The sequence below is a fragment of the Plectropomus leopardus genome, chromosome 20 (genome assembly GCF_008729295.1).
Source record: "Plectropomus leopardus isolate mb chromosome 20, YSFRI_Pleo_2.0, whole genome shotgun sequence".
NCBI classification, from domain to species: domain Eukaryota; kingdom Metazoa; phylum Chordata; class Actinopteri; order Perciformes; family Serranidae; genus Plectropomus; species Plectropomus leopardus.
Window position 1 is genome coordinate 17,536,442 of NC_056482.1, and position 27,227 is coordinate 17,563,668.

Below are 27,227 nucleotides of genomic sequence, written 5' to 3' on the forward strand. Positions count from 1 at the left end.
TGTATAGTGTGCTGTGACACTGTGAGGCTTTAGCTACAGTGCCTGCATCCATCTGCTCCATCCTACACAGTATGATCCCATGTGATGCTGTGGACTGAGAGTATGCAGCTGACAGCTGGCAAAACCTGCACTAAACTTTTACCCCCCCCCCCAAAAAAAACTGGCTTAAGTAAAGTCGCAATTAATACAAAGGCCCTCTGAGTGTAATATGAACAGCTGCAAGTTTCTTAGAACAACTTTATAGTATTCAAAAGCAACAACAACAAACACTATCAATGAAAACTTACTTTATTTTTGTTCTAAGGTCTACTACTACTACTACTACTACTACTACTAATAATAGTTATATTATTATTATTGTTATTATTATTATTAATAATAATCATTATTATCATATTAAGAAAAAAAATAGAAATAAAAACAATTACAACCCCCCCAATTAAAAAATATTAAAATAATAATATTGAAATAACAACATTGTAATAATAAATGGTGAGGCTATTGTTGTTATTATTGTTATTATATTATGTAAATTACATATTAATTCGCTCCCCATCCCAGAATTATATTCTTAATTTGTTAAATCAACATTAAAATGACTCGTGGAGAAACCACTGATCCCTTTGACCTCATGTGCATTTAATTTGCTCCCGGCTCTTCCCTTACCGGCGATTAACCACGTGGGTCTCGTTAATCTGACAGACGGCACATGTTTACTGATTTCTATCATGGGAATAGCCGTGCCTGTCGCTGCCCTGCCGTGCCAGCTCGAGCCGAGTGTGCTCCCGGAGGAAAACATCCCTCTCCTCACTCAGAGGAACCAAAAAGAGCAGAGCACGTTTTCTGAACTATTCCAGATGCAACAAGACGAAGCTGTACAAGAATAAGGAAGTAAAGCGACATTTCCCCCCCTTCACGTGATCCTCTGAAGCAACTTCAGCGGACATCGGACAATGTAGTGATTTTGCTCCCAGCGTTTTCTGTCAAGACCAAAGGGCTCAGCAGAACCTGCAACTTAACCTGCAACTTTTCTGAAATGATGCTCAACTTTTCTCTCCGTGCATTGCTCCCAGTGGTCGCAGTGGCTGTTCTTACAGCTGTGAAAGGTGAGTTTTGTCCTGCTTTTTGATCTCTGTCTGATTGTATTTATGTACTGGTCACACGTGTTGGACAAGATCACAGAAACGTCTTGGTATATCTGAAATAACTGGGCTGGAAGTAGCCTAAAGGCTTTAGCTGTGTTTACAAGGCACCATAAATAAAGATGGAATGAGCACATATGCTCTTGTGTATGCTTTGATGATCTAAACACACAGAAATCTGATGTAAAAGATATGCTTTGCTGAAGTTATGGTGTAATCATATGAACAAAATAGGACGATATGCAGATGAGTCCTTTAGCCTATTGTTAGCACTTTGTAGGCCATTTAGTAGGCCCACTAAAGGATTATGCAGTTATTGTGTACATATGGGACTGTTCATAATTTTTGAAAAGGTAGGGGTTGGTGCAAAACGAAGGAGGCACTTAAAATATTCTTTTAGCACTGGGAAGGGAATTATGTTTTTTGATTTGGCTTCAGGGAGCAACATTCAACGTTAAATTGTTGTAATTTGTATGTATTTTCAACACCCTCAGAACTCAACAACACACAAGTGGGTTTAAAAGGCATGTGTTCTTTAAAAATCTCCAAAATCACACCATTTATAATAGCCAGAAAGTGTGACATGTGATTATTTATGGTGGAGGGAGGCTCATGCATTTTCCCCCAGTCACTCAAGGAGGCTCAGGAAAAATATTTGTAGCTCAGTGAAGGGTCATAACATTAAAAACCCAAAGTCACTCCCCAGCCACCCCCTACTCTGACAAAGTGCACTCCCTAAGGAGGATGATATGTTCGTGAAGTGAGTGCTCAAATATACAGACCCAGTTCAACTGTTCACATTGGGATTTTAAAACCATTTTGTTGCACAGTGTTCAGGTGGCTGGCTTTTATAAGAATGTATGCTTGTGTGTCCCTCTTTTTGAGTGTTTTACTGCCACTGTCCATGCCCTGTGCCCATTTCATTGTCCCTCTGTCTGAATGAAAGAGACAGCCCGCTCTCCGGTGTGCATCAGCAAACCTCATCTGTGGGATTAAAGAGGCCTGAAGCTGTGGTTGCACAGCTGTTTCTCTGGTTGTTTAAAGATAACCTGCATTGGGAGCTATGGAGTCACAGTAAGCTTGTCTGTCTCCCTGTGATACCGATATCATGCGAGAGACTACTTTTCTGAGATTGCCTGGGTTTATATCTGTGCATGATATCTGTGTGTGCATTTTTCATCATGCGGACTGCGGGACTGCTGTATTTCTGCTCGTGCAGGACTCAGCTGTGCAGCTGTGCTCTTAATGCGTGTCTAAGTGATAGAGTTCAGCCTTTGATATTGCCTCTGCATGGGATCCGATGAATATGCATGGCAGCCTTATCTTTCAGTCCAGTCACAGGCGTTCTGTCAGTGAGCCCGTCTGAGGTGGAACTAACAACTAACTACAATAGTAGTTGAAAATATTTCAAATAGTTCTTCTGATGTCACAAGTCAAGATAGCAGCCAGGACTCACCGAATTAATATCTGATCAATAAATAATACATTCACTTATGGACAGCAGTGTATATCGGCAGTGGACTCATTTTGAGCCTCAGATCAAAGGCTGCAACTACAAATTAACATTGATCTTAAAGCATGAATTTCTACCAAAGAGTTTTGGGAAGGCTGCATTCAAACACTTTTATTTTTAATGATTTTCTCACACACACCAGTGTTTACCAGCTGGTGTGTGAGCATTTCTTATCATCATCATCTCAGTATGAACTTTTGTTTTGCAGTTACTTTTTGGTCTTGGACTTGTTTTGAACTAGACTGAGGAATATTTTTTCTTTTGTGTTTTCCTCTATGAATTCATTTTACACCTGCAACCTGTCAGGGGCCAGTTAGTATGAGGACTTATTCTAAGAAGATGAAGCGAGGGCCTTGAGACAGTAGCAGCTCTTTTTAACAGCCAACAAATGCCTTATGTGTATAAAAAACAATTGAAGGCACTGTGACAGACTCGTTGGAGTAAAATACTGAAGGGAGCTGCAACAGTTAGTCAACTCATCAATAAGCGGATCGACAGATAGTCACCAGCTATTTTAATAATGAATTTTTGAAATAATTTGTTTTTCAAAATGGCAGAAAATGCTGCTTTCAGCCTTTCAAATATGAGATTCTGTGTTTTTTTCCTGTTATATGTCCTTTTGAAAGAACATCTTTGGGATTTGAACAAAAAAAATTAAACATTCAGAGACATCACTTTGAACGCTGGAAAACACAGCTGATCATTTTGGACTATTTTCTATCTTTTTATAAAATAAAATACTGTGCAGATCAATCTGCAATCAAAGTAATCACTGGGACTGGTTAATGAAGCCAACATGTAAGTGCTAAAAACTGCTTCCTCAAATGGCTACTTGAGGCTGGCTCCAGAAGCCGGTCAGTCCCCATAGACTGATGCTAAAATGCCCAACTTAGCAGCAGAAATAAACATGTCTACAGTCTGGTAAACAGTAAAACAATTTTGGTCTCTATCATGGTAATATGTTTAAGAAATATGATGATTGCAACCAGCAGAATAAAGACGTATAACTAACAACTTCACAAAATTAAGTAAATATAAATAAATATTAAGTAAACTTAACAATAAGATAAAGTAAACATAACTCAAGATTAAGTTATATTTACATTTTCAAGTAAACTTGTCAGATTTCACACTGTAGCTTATTTCGCCCTTCGTGAGAACTGTGCGAGGATAAACTTTTATCTAACTCACATGTTTACATTTTATTGAGGCTTAAAGTTATGCATAATTAAGGGCAGGCTGTCTGTTGATAGTGTCCTCTGCTTCTCAGTCAGATCCAACCCACGTCATCCTCATCCAAATATTCCTGCTCTAAAAAGCCAAGATGGCGACGGCCAAAATACCTAACTCAAGGCTTAAAACCTGAGCCGGCAAATTAATGCCTCCGAGTAGCTACATCCAGTATTTTTACAGTCCAAAGTAGCAGCCCAAATGCTGATAAAATAAACTACAGAGCACAAACTTCTGCTTCAGAAAAATTCTTAAACCCAAAGTCAGCATTTGTGAACTTTATAAAACTTGCTCGGATGTTGAATCGAGACCCTTGATTATGATGTTTTAACTATTAATTCCTGTTTATGGCTAAAAGCCAATAATCATCTAAAAGTGGAAATCTCAGATCTGGATCATCACCAAAATCTAATGAGGTGATGCTTGGCCTGGGGCCTGTTTAAAACGGGCTGTTCATAGATAAACTTCATCCTCTTAGTGGAGATAATAAAGAGTCTCGTAAAAATGTCAGTTTATGTAAACAAATGAGACGATGAGTCTTTGTTTTGACAGCGCCAAGACAAATTTACAGCAGCAGATAGGAAATGAAGCATCAGTGCACAATAGGATCAACTTTGCATTCTGCTTCACTTCACTTTTGGTTTGCTGTATTTCTGCAGATATGATGCAAATTCGATGTGTACCAGCCAATACCTACTTTGACCTTTAAATGTAAAACTCCTTAAGGCGTCAGTCTGATCTGTGGAATCTATAAGAAGGTTTCTTCTGTACTTTTCTGAATACTACATTTTTCATATCAACTCTGACATCTGTATCTTTTATAGATTTTTCTCTACCTTCTGAAAGAAAATTGATTTACATATGGATATATTCATGAAAATGGTTAGAATATCAGAAAAGAATGATATATCACTTCTGAGACCTTTTGGGGGGAATGGAGGTTTTGCTTTACCTTACATTTACCCTCATAAATTATTTTTGTGATTTTAAGAAATTTGCACATTCATTTTAACACAGAAGAAGGCAAAACAAAAACCTAGTGTGTTGCAGAGGGAGGTTCGGAGCTGTCATACACAGCATCCTGTTGGGACAAACGGTCATGAGCTCATGGAAGTTATAGAGAGCGTTTATTTTATATATATAACCACATCAAGACTCAATTTGCCATTCCCTTTATTGCATCACATAGAAGTGGTACGTGGAGAGTGGAAGAATTTAATTTCTTTCAAGTATAACTGAGGCCTTAAGTGCACAGAATACCACATAAGAGTTATACATGTAGTAGTCCTGGGTGTTGGTGCTAAAAATGATAACTATAATTAGGAATATAATGTGCTTAATTCTCTAAAATGGAGCCATTTAGCTGTAGTGTGTCATTTGGCTGAGCATTTAATGTGCGACCTGTGGATTTAATATAATTGGTACCATCTGGTTACATTGTATGCTATAGAAATTACACTGTTAGGTCTTTTCCCATCAGTCAAAGCACAGTCTGATAATGAGATGATGGGCCCGTGGGCACAGAAATACAAAAGACTCCGCCACCTCTTCTTCATACGAGCAACACACAGACTTTGTGGTTTATCCTTTTTTTTGTTTGGCATCTTTTTGAGGTCTTTTTAGTTTATTTAGTTTATTTTTTTGTTACGAGAGTTAAGTTTAAGTCCAGCACTTTGATATATGTCATATGTAAGTCGAGCACTTTGATTTTGTCTTAAGTTAATGTTTGTTTAAAGCCGTCTGGACATCAAGCATCTCAGACGTGTTTTTGCAGGGAGAAAAATCGTGGATCACATTTTAGCAAGAATCGTGCAGCCCTACTTTGTGGTTATTTTGCATCTCATTGCAGTCTCTTGCATCCCTTTGTGGTCTTTTTTAGTCCCTTACTGGTTGGTATATGTTACAGTAATTTGAATGACATTTTGCATCCAGGCAAAAATCCAGTCGGGCCCTCAAGACTTCGGTCCCCTGGGCCATTCAATAATCCATCCATGAGTCCAGCACCATTGAGTGCAATCAGTAGACTGTTTATCTGCATTTCATAGAAATGAATCACTTTGGACTACATTGTGTCTGTTTTTGCAGCGTTTGGCGAATATTTATTTGAATCGTCTCTTCAGCTTTTAGAGATAGGAATGGCAGGGTTTGCAGTTGCTCGAAAGGCAGTGTGAGCAAAAATGTGCTGAGCATCATTAAACGGTTAAAAAAATTGCAGCAGTAATGATGGTCCTAAAAATTAATGATCTTAGTGTTGCAGCAATTAATTTTAGACTTTTTCTCCACATGCATTTGATGCTCAAATGTGTAGATCAGTCTGTCTCCTCACACAGTTTTAGGGAGCACTCTTACTATCAAAGTCCAAACCTTGAACTGTTTAAACCTATTTACATGCCTAATCTCTCTCTCCTGTTTGTCTCCGTTCCTACATTCCTCCACTATGAACATTTTGTGTGTTGTTCTTTGCTCTTCTCTTCCTCCATGCAGGAGCTACATGGTGAAATTAGCCATCAACAAGTCCCTGTCTTTACCCTAAGACTCACCGTCCTTGGCTTCTCGAGATGACCCACCTGCCCTCATCAATTTTTCTTGATCTCTGTGACATTCACCCCCGTCCTCGACCCCTTGCTCTGTTTCTCCAGCCGTGATCCTTTTGTCAACCTTTCGTCTTCCTGCCATCCTCATCAAATACTCCCAGTTAAAGTTACTGACTGATTTTGTAAGTGGCAACTGTTGTATATTAAAACTACGGTTGGTAACTTTTCTGAAAATAAGTTTTTGTTATTTTAAGGGCTGTGAACTTATGAATTTTTAAAAGAAAAATTCAATAGTTCATTGCGATTATTTCCATTATTTTGAATTTCAAAACAGTTATGAAGTCCATATTGACAAGGTAAAGCAATTCTTACCAGATTGTCTTGATCAAATGACAGCAAAAACCTGCATGGGATTAGCATAAAGTGAGTATGTCTGTACTTGTGGGTACCCACAGAAACCATTTTCATTCCAGTACCTTGAGGTCAGAGGTCTTTGCCAATATAACCCCAAAATCCTACATACCTTTAAACATCCCTTTAAAAAATTTTTTATTTTATTTTTTTTTAGTTATATATTCGTATAGAACTGCCAAATCTGATTCAGCTGACATAATTCTGGATTGGGTACAGCTCTTTATTTTAGTGTACTGTTTAGCTGTAAAATGAGAGAGGTGACCTGGCCGCGATATTGGAAACAGATGAGCAAAAACAAAGCCTCACCCAACAGTAGAGCACTTTTTCTCATTTTACAGCTAAACAGTACACTAAAATTTGTTTGTGAAAACATTTGAGAGGCATTAGCTGTGTTAGAAACTCATTGGTTGTTTTCTTTCAGCCCCGGTGGATTCTTGCAAATGCCATTAGGAGCACTATGAGAAGGCAGAGGATTTTGTTTTTTAAACAAATGATCTGAAATATTACAAAAACATATCTTTGTAAAGCTTTAACGGCAGATTTTGAGACCTAAAACCAAATTGTTGAGTAGTTATTGCACTAATCTCTCTTTATATTCTCCTCTTACAGTTGCTGAAAGTCAGAAGGTTGCTGTGGACACTGGGACGTCCTTCAACCCATCTCCAGTTTACCCCACTGTCAGCTTTCAGGTTCTCAATGTGAACTACATGTTTGTGCGGCAGGACAGTCCCGAGCCTTCGGGGAACTCCAGCCTGAAGGCTCAGACTCAGACTTTTCTCATCACTGGTAAAGGCGCTGGGCTCCTCCAACCAGCTGTCAACGCCTCATACGGCCCCCTGACCGTGGACGCCCCGATTCCTCCAGACTTGCTCCTCAGCGGACGAACAATCCTGCCAGTCATTTTGGCCCGCCAGGTTCGTTCTTCATCCCCTGTAGTCAAGATTCTCTTCCACATGCCCACAGAAAGTGGCATCACTGTCGGGCAAGAAAGAATGGGAGAAGATAATGGCAGGAAAGGTGCTGGAGCTAAGGCGAAGGATGGAGCTCACTGTGTCACGGCATACGCCTTCTGGGAGACGAGGGAAGTTCGTGGGGCATGCCTGGTGTCCCCAGGTGGTTTCTGTGTGGCACAGCTGAAGCCAGAGCCGGCCTGGTTCAGCTCTGGAAGCCGGTCAGGCAGCTCGAGCAGGGAAGCAGGAAGAACCGAAGGAATTAAGGGGCTTCAGGGGAACCTTGTGGAGGTCTACTTCCAGAGTCGGAGGGATCAGACAGGGCAGTGTACCCCCCAGGATAGCCTGCAGCGTGTTGGAGTGGGAAGAGGAAGAGACTCTGGGGCATCTGGGACACCGATGAGACGGATAGGAAGTGTCAATCTGCTCAGAACTCCACCTGGGAACCCCACCTTTTTTCGACTGAGGCTTGGAGGCGCCGTGGTGGTCCAGACCTCTTCCAAACCCCTGAAAGCCACAGACGTTTCAACTTTCTATGTCTTCCTGGCTAGCACATCCACCTTGGAAAATTTCACTATCAGGTGAGAGATCTTCATTTTTCTTTATTAGGCTGCTGTCAAAAAACTTGTTTGACATTTTGGAAAAAGCAAATTTTGGTTTCTTGCTGAGTTAGATAAGCAGTTGCAGTTGCGGTTTTGCAGGGGGTTATGTGATGGTCTGTTTCTTGGCCTTGAGCAGACTTGCTGAGCCTCAAGAACAACACGGAGTCTGGCACATAAAATATAAATAATAAATAAATAATAAAATAATAAATAAAAAACCATAACACAGCTTGTCTGAACACTTACATATGTTTTTGCACAGACTGAACAAATTGTATAAAACATTTTAAAGGAGCAATTCTTCTCTCCATTAGAAATTAAATGACAGCAACAAAATTGGGCATGTCTGTAAAGGGGAGACTTGTGGGTACCCACAGAACCCATTTTCAGATGTCTTGAGGTCAGAGGTCAAGGGACCCCTTTGCCAGTTTAGCCCCTAAATCTGACATACTGGACCTTTAAATTAGACTAGATTAGATTTAGATTTTAGCATCTTTTAACATCTTTTTATAACGACAACTAAATTCTGGACATTGTTTTTCTTAGTTGGCCATGCTGTTGCCAGGTTTTGAAAGCTATTTAGGTCACAGATAGCGTTGCTATAGTACTTGTGATCTTGGTAAACAACAAACCATCAATACACTGAACCAGGAAAACCACATTACCCTCTGTAGTATGTCAGCATCACATCTCAGCCCAACATTACTAAATAAAGCAGGAGGGTGTTTAGCTTAAAATGTCACCCCCAGAAAACATAATAATTATTCAACTATGTTGCTGAGTCTGCAGAGGCCAAGAGTTTAGGAGGAGTCACATAAAATTTAATTGTCACTGAAACATATGAAGCAGAAAAAGAGACTGAAACCAAGTTGAATCACCATGATGAACGGTGTATTTGAGCATCTTCATGAAGGATAAGCTCCATGCATTTAAATGGTTACTTAAGGCACTTGAATACTGATGGGGCTCGCCATCAAGGCCATTCAGTAAAATGCTCGAGCGCCAACACGACTTGTGTTGTCTGCCAGTTTCACCCGCTTCATAAATCACTCACATGTTATATCCTGTCTACTTCAACTTCTCAGTTAGTGGGGGAGTTATGGAAAGCACTCTTCCATAAACAGGGAAATAATTGGCAAATGATTCACCGGTTTCCATATCTCAACATCCCACTAACATTTCAACAAGGTTCTCTGGGTATTTGACTTCATAAATAATGCATCTATTTAATGGAGCAGGAAAACAAATAACTAACATCTCCCTCGCTCCTGTGGGTGAAAGTGAAGTTAATATAAAAGCAGCCCTGTTGCACTGACACCCACAGTTTAATCTGTTTCAAAGTTTCTGCTTTCTGCCTTTTGATGCACATCACCGAGTGGAGTAAAATCATTTTTTATCAGAATGTTTCAGATCAGTAAAGTGTAAAGCCATCGCAGCAAGGTTTCCCATCTTTACTCAGCTTAATGGTTTTGTTCGAAACGCAAGACAAATTTTTCTCTAATCCCATGATTTAGTGATATCATGCTGCAAACAACATACCAACCCCGCAGTAATCTGCAGCGCGATGCAGGCAAATGGAGAGGAATGTTAAGATATGTGTATTAATCCATAGAGCACATAGTTAAACCTGTAGCTGTGTGTCAGTCAATCCTTTCTCAAATATCAGATTTACCATCCACCAACACAAACATGCCTGCACACACAGACCCACTGACCTGAATGTAGCTCTGCTAGTATTGTTGAAATTACATGATACAAGATTTAGTAGAGACGCTGACCCTGCTGTTGTTTTGACTATTTGGGAGGATTTGCAGCCTCTCCACCTGATATTCCCAAAATTGTGACTCACTGGCTGAATTGACGGAGTTCCTCCAGTCAGGTCAGTGATTTCTCTTCATGTATTTCTGACCTACTGCCACATCCAGAATGAGATTGGACAAGAAGAGGGGACTGAATCCTACGGTTTAGTCCAAGTGAAGGCTAGCTCTGAGGAGCTTGGCAAAGTGATTGATTCCTCCTGGGAGAAATCCCTGCTCTACTTCACTCTTTGGCCCAAGATTGAGTCCACTCCAGCAGGGTTAGGCCAGATAATCTGTAGCCCTGATTGAAAATGAATCAAGAGGTTAACCCTTTAGGGTAGAGATGATCTGGGCTGACTGCCAGGATTAACCATGTAGATCTGTTGTGGTTTGAAAGGCCATCATACCCACCTGTGAAGTGCAAGGGAAGCTTGTAAAGATGACATTTGTTAATGGAAATAATCTATTTTCAATATCTTCATCACATGAAATAATATCAAACCTTTTGTGAGCTCTCCAGTGGCCCCTGATACAACTGTTTAATTAATAACATTAACTGTAAAAAAAAAGAGAAACCAAAGTATAAATCCGTAACTGTCATATTTGCTTAGTTTTCGACCGGCCTACGTAATTCAACTTTCTGAAACTCAGTTTTGGCTTTTGGTTTTGTTGTGACAACCCAAGATTTTCAGTGGCACCATCTGGTCACCGCTATGAGCATTTTTTCAGGGTCACACTGGAGATCACATTTAAGCAAAAAAAAAGTAAGAGAAAAAGACATCAGAGAGCGAAAATAAACTGTGTTGAAGTATCAGTAAAACACAAAATGCCATGTTCATGCCTCAGACAACACTTTTACAAAGAGAGAAACTCCTCTCCTGCATGAATGGCTAATGAAATTACCAGACAAACCAAAGAGTTTCTACACTTTCACACTTTTAAACAAAGAGATAAACTGACTGAGTTTGGTAAAACAGCAGTGAAGAGTTGTTCACTTTACCGGTCGATATCCATTCTGCCGTCCTCCGACCCCCACCTGTGGTCATGAACTCTGGGTAGTGACTGACAAAGACAAAGAGCGAGGACAGAAGTGGCCGAAATGAGGTTTCTCCACGGGGAGGCTCATGTGTGCTCATGGGCGAGAAACTCAGTGATCCGAGAAGATTCTGGCATCGAGTTACTGCTCCTCCACGCTCAACAGGAGCCAGTTGAAGTAGTTTCTACCCCTGGGATGCGTAGTCATCAGGTGCTGTTGTCACTGTGACGCTGTGCTCGACAAGCAGCAAGAAAATGAGTCAGTGGATGTAGGTAGTTTGGTTAAAGGTCCAGTGTGTAGGATTTAGGGGCATCTATTGACAGCAAAGCTGTATAATATTCAGAACTATGTTTTCCTTACTTTATAATCACCTGAAAATAAGAATTTGGGGTTTTTTGAATGTTGAATGAGTAATTTATATCTAAATGCGGAGCAGAATGTGGTCCACGGAGTCCACCATGTTGTGACTACAGTAGGCCAGAGTAAGTACGTTCTCAGCCCATCTCGTCACATGTTGCCGTTTGGTCAGTCAACTCTCACGTCTATATATGATGCTCTAGGTCGCCTCCTGCATCTGTTGTTGATGTGCTGGGACGCTGTGGCAGTTTATGGCTATTACGTGCATTGTGTCAAAACACGCCTCTGGAAATGTACAATTTCTGCATGTTGGAGGCATACAGTCTTGTTGGTTAAACACCTCGTATTTAGTTTTAGGTTTTTGTGCAACAAAAGCATGTGGTTAGATTTAGAAAAAAACATCACGGTTGGGTTTAACATTCATACAAGAAGCAAACAATGGGCTCCCGGCTGTTTAGAGTTTGTTGGACCCATCCACCTCTCCTTCTGTCCACCCTATATGAGTCTTTATTATGGCAAACGGCGTATTATACTGACGTAAAGGGTGCCTTTTTGTATTATTGTCTTATGCCGAAATCACTGACCAAGCTGTGGTATTTGCACGTTCAAAATAAGGACAGGCTGACAGAATGGACAAACCAATCGAGCCATTCGCGTTTTTTTACATGCTTGGCACAGTGTCAGCTCTGCAAACACTCCCCTCTAAATGGCACTAAATTCTTCACATTAGACCTTTAAATTGTGATTTGCGAGAAATAAATGCTAAACTTCTGAAACATACTTATTGTATGTTACAGTTGTCCTTAACTGAAGCAGAACTTTTTGTGTAAAATAATAAATAGCTGCTCTTTTAAAATAAAAATATCAGAAAAATTAAGATTTAAGAAAACAACAGATCTATCAAGCACCTTCCAAAATTAGGTCTCAGTTTGTTAAAATTTGTTTTCTTGATTACCCTGCCTAAATTTTTATATATATCATATTTCAAAATTAGTCCACATTGTGAATAAACATGTGCACTAATTTTGCCCTGAGCAATAAGGTTTTAGTCCAGAAATCACCGTCATCATAAGCACGTCTTTATCCAGCATTTGTTGTATTCTCAACTTGTTGTCAGTCTGCTTGAAAGACCATCGTGTGTGTGTGTGTGTGTGTGTGTGTGTGTGCGTGTTCACTTGTTATGTTTTGCCTGTAAAGCAACTCTGACCTTGACCTGTTCTCAATAGTTATTGATCAGTCTGGTTGCTGTTTGATTACAAATGAGTATTTGTAAGTCTGTGTGCTGAACATGAGGGCAGGCGTACTGACCCCTAAGTTAGCAGCAATAGACTTTGTGTCTGTCCGTCTGTCAGTTTTCATGTTCTTAAGCCATTTAAATGCTGTTTGTTTCTAAAATGACAAAATACAGCTTGTTAAAACAGAAACAGGAGAAAGATTGATTGCTGTGAAATAGCTGGTTGCCTCACCTAACCATTAACAGGCAGCAAATATTTAAAAATGAAGCATTTCTAGAATAATTTCTGGTATATTAACTTCTTTTCAGGTCTCATTTTTATCTTAAGTGGTATATTAATTGAATCTGTCACTATCAGAACATGAAGTCGACGCAGTACAGGGCTGCTGTTAGAAACTGACACTTCTAATAAATCCTGTTTGTCTCTGAACGTGCCAGAATTTGTGGTGAAAATAATGAAAACGTAGATCTGTCCTTCCTGGGATCAACAGATGAGACAAGTGACGGACAATTAATGGTATTTTGAATGTATTTAATCTGCTTTCTTTTTGTTCCGACAATAAGCATCCTCTCATGGCTGCAGTTTGTCACACGGATGTCACACATCTTCTCAAGATTGTCTCGGTGACTTTAATCCACAACAATTGCAGTTTGCGAACCTGAAAGAGCACCTTCTTTGGGTGTAGGTTTGTCAGAGTATTCTCAGCATTAATATATCCTGCTGACAAAACGGCAGGAGCTGAGTGATAATCTTGAGTAACCATGAGCTGAATTCCCTCTGGAACATTTCCAGCACGTCATTGAATCCCCGCCATGAGGAAATTGGCCTGTTTTGGAAATGCACCCCGTAGCGAGGTGCCTGTGTGAGTGCTGATTAGTGAAATATTGCATTTTAAACGTGCATCAGAAGCCTATTATCACTTTTCAGCCAATGACTTAAATAATTGCTCCACGACCCTGTCCAATATTATTTGATGTAACGAGACATTTGCTTCAAACAACAAAGGCTTTTGGTGATTGTGGGACCTCCAGGACTGTCTGGTCCATTCACATAATTTATAATAAGTGTTTTATCTCTCCCAGCAGAGTGATGTGTGTGTGTGAATCAGACATCTGATTAACTGATTCCCAGTTGTCCCCAGGGCTAATGGGAATAAATACCTGTGCGTCTGCCGGCAGCCTGCGACACAACAGTCTCTGTGTGACTCACCTCGTTAGGCTCAACACAAACACACAAACACATCCAAAACACACACAGAAATACGAAGAAAAAAGGGAAGAAAATGCATACATTCTTAAGAACCTTTGTAGTATTTTTATATCATATACAGGCAACAGATGCAAGTTAAATCCCCCATCACACACACACACAGGCACACACAAGCACATGAATAAAAATAAGACTCTGTGATTAAGCAAAGAACTAAAGTAAGAGTACTCATTAAAACCAGGAACTGAAATATATAAATAAATATACAATATTGTACAAGGTACCATGCAGCATGTATTGTGCATAATGTACTTGTGCAGTAGTGGATGAAGTACCTTCAAACTACACTTGAGTAAAAGTACAGATATCTCACAAGAAAATGACTTTGGTAAAAGTTAAAGTCACCTTTTAGAATATTACTTAAGTGAAAGTCTGAATGTATCTGTCTGATATTTACTCTACTTAAGTATCAAAAGTAACTATGATATTGAATGTACTGAAGTATTGAAAGTAAAAGTACAAGTAAATGGTATGAATAAAAAAGGAAGCAGTCAGGATTCTAAGAATTTTGAAATGTATTTTTTTGTAACATACATCACCTCAAAAATGGAGCCTGTATCATGTTTTTTTCTTTTCTTTTACAACAAATGTATGAATTTCGTAGTAGGCAACAAAGATGCTTGTTGGAATATAAGCATACACTTTATTAAGGAAATGTAGAGTAAAGATTTACAAAAATATGTAAGTTCTGTAAGGACAAATTACTTTTATTTTTTTTACATCACACCACTGCACTTGTAGTAATGAAATCTTTTGTTGGTATTTAAAGACTCAGAAACAGTAAACAATTCTTCAGTGTTTTATTTTTACACAGCTCGTCACATCAAACCTCAGCTAGTCAATTATACGTCTCCCAAAGTGTAAAAGTAGTAATTGTGTGTAACATTTACTCTTTGTGCTAAATGGATTGTGTGTTTGTTTTTTTCATTTAACCTGCAGGGCGACAGTAAAAACAGGCTTATCATTCAGTGCGGCGCGGCCCAGTGACTCAGCGCTGTGGGACATCGTGGTGGAGCCCGGCAGAGGAGCGACTCCCAACACCGTCTCCGTCGTATGCCAGAGGAAGGTCGCTGTCACTGCAAAGAGGTCAGTCATGTCCTTTCTCTACACATAGAAAACAAGCTTTATCTTTTGCCACTCTGCTGCTGCTGTAAGGAAAAGCAATCAGTTATCATCAAAAAATACCGTCAGTGTTACATTTTATAGGAAAAGTAATCATTTGTGGCCTTGGACTTTGTGATGTAGAGACTGTGAGCACTCAAGTACACATTTATGTTTTTGTTTGGGTGAAATTATTTATTGAGTAATGATGTGTATCTCTAAAATCAGCATTAGAAGAAATCAGTTTTTCATGCCCACTCTGCTTTTTGCAGATCGTACTTTGTGCAGGAGTTCTTCCTGACTGCACTGACTGACCACACTTATACTCACTTGATGTCTAAATCTCAGCAGAATATTAAAATGATTTTGCAAGCATGAGAACATTTTAAAACTGCAAAGGAATGAATAAATCTGTGACATCATATAAACAGTTCAGTTTCTTGTTATGTTTGATTCTGCTGACCGGGAGGCTTCCTGTATGCAATCCTGGAAAAGTGCCTTTAATTTTCTTGAAATACCCCGAATGACTGTTTGTATAATAGTTACTCATGCTGTGTCACGCTGAATTCATTATAAAAACGTTTTTCTCGCATGCCTCCAGTGAGCGAAGAACAAAAGACTTGGATTATACTGCATTAGTTTTGTGAGTGTTTAAATACAATTTTGCCGTTTCATAAAGAATTTTCACAGTTTTTGGATTCTTCACCGGAAACACACACGAAAACTTAATATGTTGTTATAATTTTAATGCAACATGGAGTTAGTAATTGGTATACAAATGTTTTTTGGTGGGAGCATTATTACTTTAATTGTTAATAATCACAATAAAAGAATATGTATGTGTAACAGCTAGGTCTGCCAACACCCTTTCGCCTGTCATATGTCTGTTTATAATACCTACCACAAAAAAAAGAAATAAATGTCAAAAAGTGTAGAAAGGCCAGCAAAGGGAGAAGAAAACCTGAGAGGAATTGGCTTTGAATTCATAATATTTTGTACTCTCTCTTTCCTCTCTAACTTCATCTAACAATGGAAGCTCAGATATATTATCTCAGTTATTCCCCCAGTTTTGTGTCCGCTTTTACCATCTTTTCTGATTCTAATTCAAATAGGTAGTTATTAGAAACTTAATTTACCTCAAAAACTGAATTCTGTTCCTGTCATCCCCATAGGATCACCATTTTGATATGACTGAAATAAATTGTAAATGAGAAGTTTAAGCATCAGCAGTAAATAAATCAAAAGTGCTGCAGAAGTGCTTCCACTTCAATTCAAATGAATATTAATTCCATAGCACCTTCACTGCCTGACTTACCTGATGTACACCAGTTGATTACTGTAGTTTCGCCTAATGCTGATGTGGGCACACATCAGCAGCCGCCTCTGCCCAGCAACCTCCCGCCCACACAGACACACACCACCCGCCGTCCGTCCGACCCACTTATCTGTAATCATCCATAATCACGGCTACGTTATCCAGGCTTAAGCGCTTGCACGTTCAGAAGCGGAGATTAGAAAGGAGAGATATTCCAAGTCATGTCCCTTGTGCTGAGCTCCCGCTAGGACACGCACACACGCACACGCACACACACACACACACACACACACACACACACACACACACACACACACACACACACATATACTCCCGCCACTGTGCTTTGAAGTGATGATATGTCCAGGGGTTTAAAGTCCCCCCTAATAGATGGATTTCCAGGAAATAAGGGCATTAACCCCTTCTGTGTTTCTCTGTCTGGCTCTCACGCACTCTCCTGCAGTATTTCCATATTTATCAAAGTCTTTTTTATTTCAGAAAAAAACACGAAGCCACAGACCATATCAAAGAAATTAAGCAGGCCTCAACATTTTAGGACTCATTAGTGGGGTTGTCTATTCCGGCACCACATGGATGCGAGCTTAATGAACAAACACCAGGATGGCATCAATCTTCCCATATAACTTTTGCTAAGAAAGTGAGTAAGCATATTTGCCAAAATGTTGACTTTTCCTTTTCAAAGCAATCTTCCCATAACTGCTGGGTTGTTTTGGTAACTTCCCATACTGCACAGTTGGCCCCAGACTTGTTTTCATCTTTGTTGTGCTCCCTGGTCTCCATGTTTTTGCTTGTTAGGTCTTTTTGTGAAGTTGTCAGTGACTTGACTCAGCAAAAGTTCTTCTTTGTGGGGCTTTAACACGGTATCACTGACCCTCTCTCCCTGTCAAACATGCTCGAGATTTACTCTGAAGTATTAGTTGAAAGAAAAAGTCCTAATTGAACTTAGATTGAATTGCGAATCTACTGCCTGAAGCTTCAGTTGTTGTCTAACCCTTATGAGTGGGTTTTTGATTTTATAATATCTAAGGTCACTACTATTAATCTTTAACCGCACAGTCCAAAGTTTATTGATGCACACAAGTAAAACAGAAAACTCAGTCCTTGTGTTCCTTTTGATACAGCATGAATATTTCTATATATATACATTTAAGTGTATGTTTATGTTTGTCCTTGTTGCTGCTTTTCAGTATTTCAATATTTTTTTCAAAATGTGACTTTTAGCAATGTGCTGTCGAGGTTCATTGTTTTGCCTCATGCAAAGTTTTGCTTCACTTCAAAGTGCCACAGTCCCATTCACGCTCTGCTCTATTCTCCCTTTGATCTGCTCATACTGGCAGGTATGCCTACACACTCCCCGGCATCAAATAACATCACATGCCACTTCCTTGACAATCCTTTGACCAGAATACTTGGCTCAAGTCTCTGCCAGCTCTCTTAATCTCCCCTCCACACTCTCACCTTATTCTTCCATCTGCTGCTGAAATGAGACCTCTTGTGTATTGCGTTCACTTTTGGTTCAAACTCCACAGTTTGTTTTTCACAAATTTCAGAGTAATCTTTTTTTTCATTTTCATAGGCAGTGTCTCGCCTACAAATATTTACATTTCTGTCCCATGGAACACGAGAGAGTACACAGCTAGTCTCTGCTCCTTCTGCACTGAAGCATCTTTGTCTCCTGACAAGTGTTTTATAAAAAAATAAATTAAAAAAGGAAGTCAAATATGACAGCTTCCAGCAGGTTGATAGCAAATGTTCAAGAGGACAACATTAGATGTCTGTTGGTTTTCTAACTGATTGAAATGACATTTGTTTGTCTTGCTTATATAAACTGCATCACTTCTAGTAATTTAAAAGTAAATTGAATAAAATAATCCACTAGTGTCACTAATTTACCTTTAGATATTGTGCTATCACTCACCAATATTACCGTCCAAATGTTGAACTTGGAAGTAGTGATTGTGATAAAACCTGACCCGTATGTAGGCAGAGGCTAAGTGCTACTTCATGTTTTTATAATAATAATAAAGCCTTGATTGAAATTCATTTTACTTTAGTTTTTATTATTCATGCTCTTGTAATATATGCAGTAAAATTTTAATTAAAATGTGAAACTGTTTAAACAGGATGGCCTATATTTATAATACACTAGCTCTACAATAGACCTTTAGTGCAAGTGCTGTTATTATTGTTTCAGTCAATGTCCAACCACAACACAATATAGTTTTGATGTAAAATGTGTGTCCAAAATCTTAAAAGCCAGACTATGTAACTGTGGATACATAAACATGTACCGGGACCAATGATATTTTCTATTTATTTTGATACAATGATGGATTTTTTTATATTAAATGTGGCCAAAGTTTTAGGGCGAAACATAAACAAAAGTAATAACTTATTACTTCAGAGTGGTCTGAAGTAATAAGTTTCAGACCACTCTGAATACTCTCTTTCCAACATTTTTTTTCGACTTTCGAGACAGGCTGATTGCATCTCCTGACAGATTTCTATATACGGTCACCTGCAAGTATTTACATGACATAGCCTTCACAGCTACATGTAGATACATATAGTTATTTCACATAAGATTAACATGTAATCTTGGTTGCTGTTGTTTCAGTTTCAGACCATACTCCTGCCAGAACATGTGCAGTTGGGCAGATTTTAGGTGCAGAAATGTTTGTTGGTGACTTTTTATGGCATATCAGTATGAAAAAAAAAAAAGTTTTTTCAGCCTTAAAGCATGTAAAAATGTTCCAGTATAACCCAAAATACAAGTATATACCTGAAAATGAGCATAATAGGTCCCATTTAAAGGTGAGTCAGCATAACCTGAGACAGATTGTTGACAGTGTGCTGTGGCGATTAGCACATTAGCATGCACCAGATTTAATGATTTTCTCTGTATACATCCATAGCTTTTACCCTGTCCTGTGCATGAGCGCAACACCCACTGTTGCTGATTGGCTGGAATAAAGTGCCCCAGGGATGATGTTTATCTGTACTTTCATCAAAAAGTACATGTGATTTTTTTATTGGATTTTGGATAATCTCAGAAAATAAGATCCATGGCAAACAAACATTAGTAATACATACACATTTTCTTCAGCAAAATAATCTTGACAGTTGAACACCACTTTCACAATTTTTGAAGCCTAAATGTAACCGCCAGAAATAAAAAGCTATTGTTTGGCCAAAACCAAAAACGCTGCAGTTGCATCCCCACTGCTATGAGGCTGTAAAGCCATTTTTGGTTTGCCACGATGACGTTCAGTAATTGCAAGTGGGGTAGTTTTACTTACTTTCATATTTTATGTTTTAGAACACAATGTGAAAGTCTTTTAAGCTGTTAACCACAGACCTTATTTAAGGCTTCTTTTTTTCAATTTTTTTAAAGATTATTTTCTGGGCTTTTTGCCTTTATTTAATAGGACAGCTTGAGCATGAAAGGGGGAGAGAGAGGGGATGATATACAGCAAAGGGCAGAGCCTAGAATCAAACCCACGGCCCCTGCGGCGAGGACTTAGCCTTTATACATGAGATGCCCGCTCTTCCAACTGAGCTGGCGCCCCCTTATTTAAGGCCTCTAACCAAAAACCCATTCAAAAAACCTGTTAACATCCATACTGGAGGTGCTGGCATGGATTTCTGGGTTTTAGGACTCATTACTGGGGTTCCCTATAGGTCCAAGCCACTTTGTTTCCTTTTTAGAGAGCCAGGGCTGTGAATGAGCAACAGATTTTTTTTCAGCACACACTCAGGAATGACAGCTAGCACACTGTGAAGAGATTTTCACTGAATATGATGAAAAGTCTACTGTGTTTAAATCTCTGACTGCAACTTAAAAGACACTTGCCAATGAAAAACGCCGGAGGCTTTTGTCACTACATTCTTGCTTGGTCTAGTCTGACAAGCAACTTATGGTGACTAATGTTAACTAATATTAGCAAACTTTTAATACATTTTGTGGTGTCACTGACATTACTGAGCCAGTTCACTGACTTAATGACTCTTTTTTTACTTTTGCTTCTGCTACACTGTGTTTTAGCATTTGGCACCATCCCACAATAGCAACTTGTGGCCTTATTGGCAGCTGTTCAGTAAAGGTTACCTAAGCTTGCTTCAACTTGTCTATCCCTGTTGTATTTAATTTTTTCTCTCTCTCTGAACAGGGGTCTTCTGGAAGTTTTGCAACTGGACTTTGTGCCAAAAGATGTTTCAGAGCAGGCTGAGAGTCAGACTATTTCCTGGCGTCTGGAGTTGCCGGGGAACATCAAGGATGTGGGCATAATGCGGATCTACACAACTCAGAGAGACTATGTGGGGCTGGCACCTCTGGTCATGGTGAGGACAAAATCTGTGTTAATGTTTCTACTGCTTAAAACATGAGCTTTCTGGTACAATTTTAATCTTATGCTCTTAAACGGATGGCGAAGATCTATTAACTATAGACAGGCTCCACACCGGATCACACAAACTAGGCAGCACTGATCAAATATCATTAAAGATTATTTTACTGCACTGCTTATTTCTTGCCAAAAGTCTTTTCAGAAATATATTTTAGTGCCCTGTTTAGCTGGTGGGCGCCTTGCGGTTTCCTGCACAGTAAAAACAGGTAGAAAAATGGAAAATAACACTAAGCTACGCTGATCAAATATAAACCAAGATTCTGGTGAATCAACATGAATCAAACATACATTGGGGAACAAATATGTCTCAGCTCAGCATTCACATGCGTGAAAAACATTATTTTCTCCTGCACCGATGGAGTGAACAGATTTATTGAGCAGGCTATGGTGCTTTTCCTTTCGAGAAAAGGTGATGTAGCTTAATATTTATAGCAGAATAAATTACTACAGCAACCAGTGATGGACAAAGATCTTTTAAGTAAAAGTAGCAATACCACATTGCTGAAATACTATGTTACAAATCATAGTCTGCCATTCAAATCTTTATTTAAGTACAAGAACTAAAGTATTAGCATCTAAATATACCTAAAGTACCGCAAGTAAAACTACTCCTTTTGCAGAATTTGTCCCTTTTCAGAATAATATACATATTATATTATTTGAATATATTAATTGATGCAGTATTTGGTTCATTACTTAAATATTGTAGCTGGTGTAGGTGGAAACAATTTTTATCAGTTCGTATATTGCTGGGTAGCTTAATTTGTATGAATACACCAAGGTTTATTAGTTTATTATATTTTTAATAATAAACTGAATCTGTAAAGTAACCAGTAGTGAAAGCTGATTAATAAATGTAGTGGAGTAAAAGTACAATATCTGCCTCCTAGATGGAGAAAAGTAGAAGAAGTATAAAGTGGCATAGAACAGAAATATTCGAGTGAAGTACCTAAAAATGGTACATAAGTACTATACTAAATGTACAGTTACATGTCACCACTGGTTATAACCAAGTGTGAAGTGCACAGTTATAATTGATGAAAAGTGGAGGAAAGGCATGGGGGATGTTGCTCCACAGCAAAGACGTGTTTGTCTCCCTTACATTTAGATCTATAGAGGATTTAGCACTTAAACTGACTGAATGAAAAGTAACTGCATGACCGAATGAACGCAGACTACCAAGGCTTACCTTCCAGTATAAATATAACTCTGTTTTCAGAAAAAAAAACAGATTTAAAATAGAGCTGAAGCTGAACTTGATCACTGTGAGCCAGATTACTGCAGATCTCTGAGGAAACATCGGACGTTGAGATCTCTCAGCGTGGCGCTGCTGGCAGCACCGCCGAGCGCTGATATTGTTTTCTGATTTTGTGCTTCTCCTGATCCAGTGGCTTATGTTTGGGTCAGTGTCGCAGTCTGAACTAGAGCATGTCCTTTTTGAATTGCGGTCAGCAGCTGTCAGCCCGACAGAGTTCAGAATGTGAATCTGCCTGGGAACATCTGCCGAATGTTGCCTGATCCACAAGCATCAGGAGAAAAAAAAAATGCTGATCACCCAGAGGTCCTTACACACACACACTGCCATTACCTATAATAGATTAAAAGGACCTTATGAGACATCTTGTAAACTGGAAAGTAGTTGTAAATCCATGTTGAAGGAGTTATAAATAACGCATCATCGGGCTTGGTGTTTAAGAGCTAAGCTGATGCTCAGCATTGACAAAGATGTAGCACAAGGTGGCAAAATGGGCGTTTTATTGGTGATTTTGTAGCGTATGGATAATATAACGATGTAGAGGGTAGATTTCATCCAGATGTGTGAATTTGTGAGAGGTAGACATGTACTATAATCATCAAAGATTTTTTTTAGCACATCTATGCAATTGTGTGTTGCATCAGCATGATTTAAACAAATCAAGTGTGTGAGCCTGTGAGTGTTTTAATCTCTCGCTAACACCCTACGCCTGTCATCCCTGCCCCCACACAGATAGCGATGATGGTCAGTGGTGGAGAAAGTATTCAGATGTGTTACTTAGGAGAAAGTCATAGTACCACAGTCTAAAAATAGTCGTATACAATGAAAAGCTGTGTACTGAAAACCCTACTGATGCTGTAATCCATTGTACTTGGAACTCAAAGTACCTTTGTTGGCACACAGCACACCGAGCAGAATAACATTTAATTTATTTATTACTTAATGTTATATTTGTGTTGTGAAACATGCTGTATCAATGTTGTAGCAGCAATTTCCATTTTCATTCAGTTGATTTGTGCTTTATTGAAGTCTTATCGAGCATGCATATCTGTCTCCATCCACACAAAACAAATGCATACAACTTAACTCGTTTACACGATGTACATTATTTTAATAAGCAAAGATGAGCAAGACAGTTGACTTATTTTATACGCTATTTCTTTATGCAAAGAGCACTGTGGTAAGTGATGCAGGTCCTCTGCAGATTGTTGTCAGCCTCAGAGACTCACCATACAAACATCAGTTTGCTGCAGGCAAGCAGATGCACTGCGATGCATATAGATTTAAAGTTATGAACACCAGGTTTGAATTATAGACATCTGACTTGCAAAGGATTGCAGGGTTAGCTACAGTGAAAGTATAATTGGGAAAATGTTCTTTAAGTATTTAGAGTAAATATACTAAACACAGAAAATGGTCCCTGTGACTTTTTTACTATTATATATAATATCATTTAACTATTTTGGTTGTTTGCACTATGGATTATTCTGCTGATTATTTTCTCAATCAATTAATTGTCATTTGATAACAGTAAGAAATGTTACAAAAATAAATATAACAAATCGTATGATAAATATACAGTTACCTAGAAACCAAAGTGATAAATTTAAAACACTTGTTTTGTTCAACCAACAGTAGAAAATTCTAAATGACAAGAAATAATAATTTTTAAAAAAGCAGCAAAATCTCACATTTGTGAAGCTGGAACCATGGAAGGTTTTAGCAAAAAATGACTTCAAAGATTATCAAAATAACTGCTATCTGATTTTCTGCCAGTCTCTTAATCAGCTCATTGTTTTAGCTGCACTTTTGTTCGTAGTGTTTAGTAACTTCATTGATAACAAATCGTTACATTTTATAATCTCTTTGCATGTTTTGTATGCCAGAAATAATAATAAAATAATTTGTTGAGATAAAAGTAACTAAAGCTGTCAAGTATATGCAGTGGTTGAAATGAATACAACTTTCCCCTTTGTAATGCAGTGCAGTAGAGGTAGATGGTATGAAAAAGAAGACTCAAGTAAAGTTCATGTACCTCAGATTTATACTTGAGTAAATATACATATAGTTTCATTCCAACATTGATGAGGTATTGTATATTTTTTTTATTGTTTTGTATAACGTATGTGTGTCAAAAGCTGTCTTTCTTTCGTTTTTACCCTCACGCCTGTTTCACAGCAGTCGGCTGGTTGAGTAGTTTGGGTTTTACAGACATTTAGCTATATTTGTACTTACTTACAGTAAATTTGATAACAGTGGATACTTTTTTTATTTTACTCTGTGTGCAGTCTAAAGTTCTGTTGAACATGCTAAATTATAAAATCAAGTTAACCTACAGCTTCGCTCAATTTGGTTTGTGAAACCAGGTAGCAGCTCCTCCTTAGGGCATTAATTCACTTTCTTCAGCATCAAAGGAGCTAAATATTAAAGATTATATCCAAGGCTCTGCATGGATGCTTGGAACTTGCCTACTATATCTGCTGCTTTGGCTGCAAAGATGAAGAAGGATAGGAGGAAAAGGACTGGATGTTTGACAAACTTTATATTTTTGGATGTATAACACATGGTGTACTTAGAACAGCCACTTATCTTTAGAAAAGTTTGGGTTTCTTTCATCTGACATCCAGCAATTAAGCTAAACTATCTCAGCCCCAGACCTTTAAACTACTTTAAAAAAAACACTTAAAAGACATCCATGTGTTTGTAATTCAAGTTCATTTTGCTGTTCTTTCTGCACAGAACACAGATATCTTGAACACTGCTGTGCTGACGGGCGAAACTGTGTCGGTGCCTGTGAAGACTCTGGCCGTGGAGGCCGATGGCACCGTCACCGATGTCACCAACTACACCAGCTGTCGGTCTACAGAGGAAGATATACTCAAGGTAAGCTATCACAACCATGTGCTACAATTTAGGGATTTTTAGATACATATGAATATAAAGAAAGCTTGATGGACAACAAATGCTATGCTTTAAAACAGAGATGACATTAAAAAGTGAAAAAAATCAAACAAATAAGAAAAATAAGAGCAGAAAACAGGCTGTGTGCTGGGTGGGTACTTGTGTGTACATGTAAGGGAGCTCAGCCATGACTTTGTCTTTAAGGGCCATTAATGTAGTGAAGAAATCTTTCCTTTCTCAGATAATACCATTCTATCCTGCCCAGCAGAGAGACGCATACCCGTTTATATGCCGCCTCCCTAGCAAGCAGATTATGCCAGTCTGTGAGCGATGGCGCGTGAGCTGACTTCCATTGCTGAACGAGCAGTCATGGATGATAGTAGCCTGGACTCGTTCAGTAAAGATAGAGGGAGTTGTGTCTTTCAGAGTGGATGGTTACCCAAACAGAAATAAACAAATGGAAAGAGGGGCTTCCTGACCGACAATTCTCTGACAACAATCGTGAACTGATGTTCAAAAGTCCTATACCAACCCCCCCACTCCCCCCCCCAACATTTTTTCAAGGGGGGGCCGGTGGGGGGCCACTGGATTCTTGGGCTGGTACACCAAAACCAAAAGCTATAACTGAATTTAAGGAATTCTGCCTGGTTGAAAACTACGTCATTTAAAGAGTTCTTTTTTTACAGTAAATTTTACACAGTGCGTAGACTAAAACCTGTACAGTTTGAGTTCCACAACAATCCTTTTTTTATGTATCTGTACACGTTTGGAGATTCAAACATTTCCTCCCCTTCCTCTTCTTCAGACTTTTTGACACACATTAATGCCACTATAGTGAGGGCTTGATTTGGTTGTTTGAATTTTTCTCTTACCGTGACTGCAGCGTAGATGGCTGACAAACACTGATGACATTTTTTTTTTGCGTATTGACATCAATGGACATGCATCGTAGCCTGCTATTCAGTAGGCGTTGTCATCGTACAGTCTGCATACATCAAACTTGATCTCGTACCCATGTTTGTTAGATCATTGTCGCACAGTATAGTTTACACTTAAAAGTTTGCAAAAATCTCATGGTCTGTAAGAGATTTTAAAAAGACAAATATACAGCTTTTAATTGAATAAGAATAATAAGGAACAAAACATTTACTGGGAACAAGCCCTCTCAAGTTTAGGGAAGATTTGTTGGTACCCATAGGACCCATTTTCATTCAAATATCTTGAGGTGAGAGTTCAAAGGACCTCTTTGAAAGACCATGCCAGTTGTTTTCTCACCAAAATTTAGCCTAACTTCATTATTTATCCCCCTTTCTGATGAGCAATGCTGACATGGTTGGTACCAGTGGATGCATTATGTTGTCTAGTTGCATTCATTTTAAAGGACTTATTTGAAATGGACACAAAGCTTTTTTTTATATATGCAAAAAAACATTTGCAACCTTTGTTTCTTCCTGAAATCCAGCTTGAGTTGATATATCATTAAGGCCTAATTTGCATACAAAAACAGATCGATCCTTGTGTACAACTCAAAGATATCCACTGTCACTGTGCCGTCATACACAACAGGTCCAGCTCTTGTGTGTGTTTGTGTGTTTGTGTGTGTGTGTGTGTGTGTGTGTGTGTGTGCGTGTGTGTGTGTGTGTGTGTGTGCCAAAGTATCATGGATAAATGCAGCCTCCTCCATATGGCAATAGAGACTGAGCTCATGATCTCAGCACTCAGACCGTAAGCACAGTGATTTGACCTTTCTGTAATGGATCCATGTTACTGGCACAGTTGGAACAGAGAGAGAGGGAGACGGAAAAGAGAATACCAGAGAAGAAGAAAAGGAATTATATTATTTTCCATTAGACCACATGGCAGCCACTGGCTTTGTGAGTATGAGGCGGTGTGCTTAAGTGTGTAAGCTTAAGAGAGCGAGAAAGAGCCAAAAAGAGGGAGACTGTGTTTGTAATGATTTTCTGTATCAGTAGAGGAACCTAATCCAGTTATTATTGTGTCTCTGAATAGCCTCTTACGCTTCTGCAGTCACTGACCCCTCTTAGAGCAATGCCACAGACCAGAGGAAAGTAAACCTCGAAACTGCAAATCTTATCTTTTACACTGTAATTGCGACAAGGGTGGATCTCTATTAGGGACTGAGGCAC

The 27,227-nt window shown here is 38.9% G+C and overlaps 1 protein-coding gene across 1 annotated transcript in view; it reads left to right on the top strand.

The window, feature by feature from the left end:
- The first annotated feature begins 712 nt into the window (after positions 1–712).
- si:dkey-1d7.3 (transmembrane protein 132D) overlaps positions 713–27,227 on the top strand; it is a 42,697-nt gene continuing 16,182 nt past the window's right edge. The window contains 7 exon segments of the mRNA XM_042509923.1: positions 713–1,104; positions 6,483–6,546; positions 6,548–6,570; positions 7,441–8,364; positions 15,021–15,167; positions 20,688–20,859; positions 24,919–25,062. Of these exon segments, the coding sequence (XP_042365857.1) occupies positions 1,037–1,104; positions 6,483–6,546; positions 6,548–6,570; positions 7,441–8,364; positions 15,021–15,167; positions 20,688–20,859; positions 24,919–25,062 (1,542 nt within the window). The 5' untranslated portion in view covers positions 713–1,036.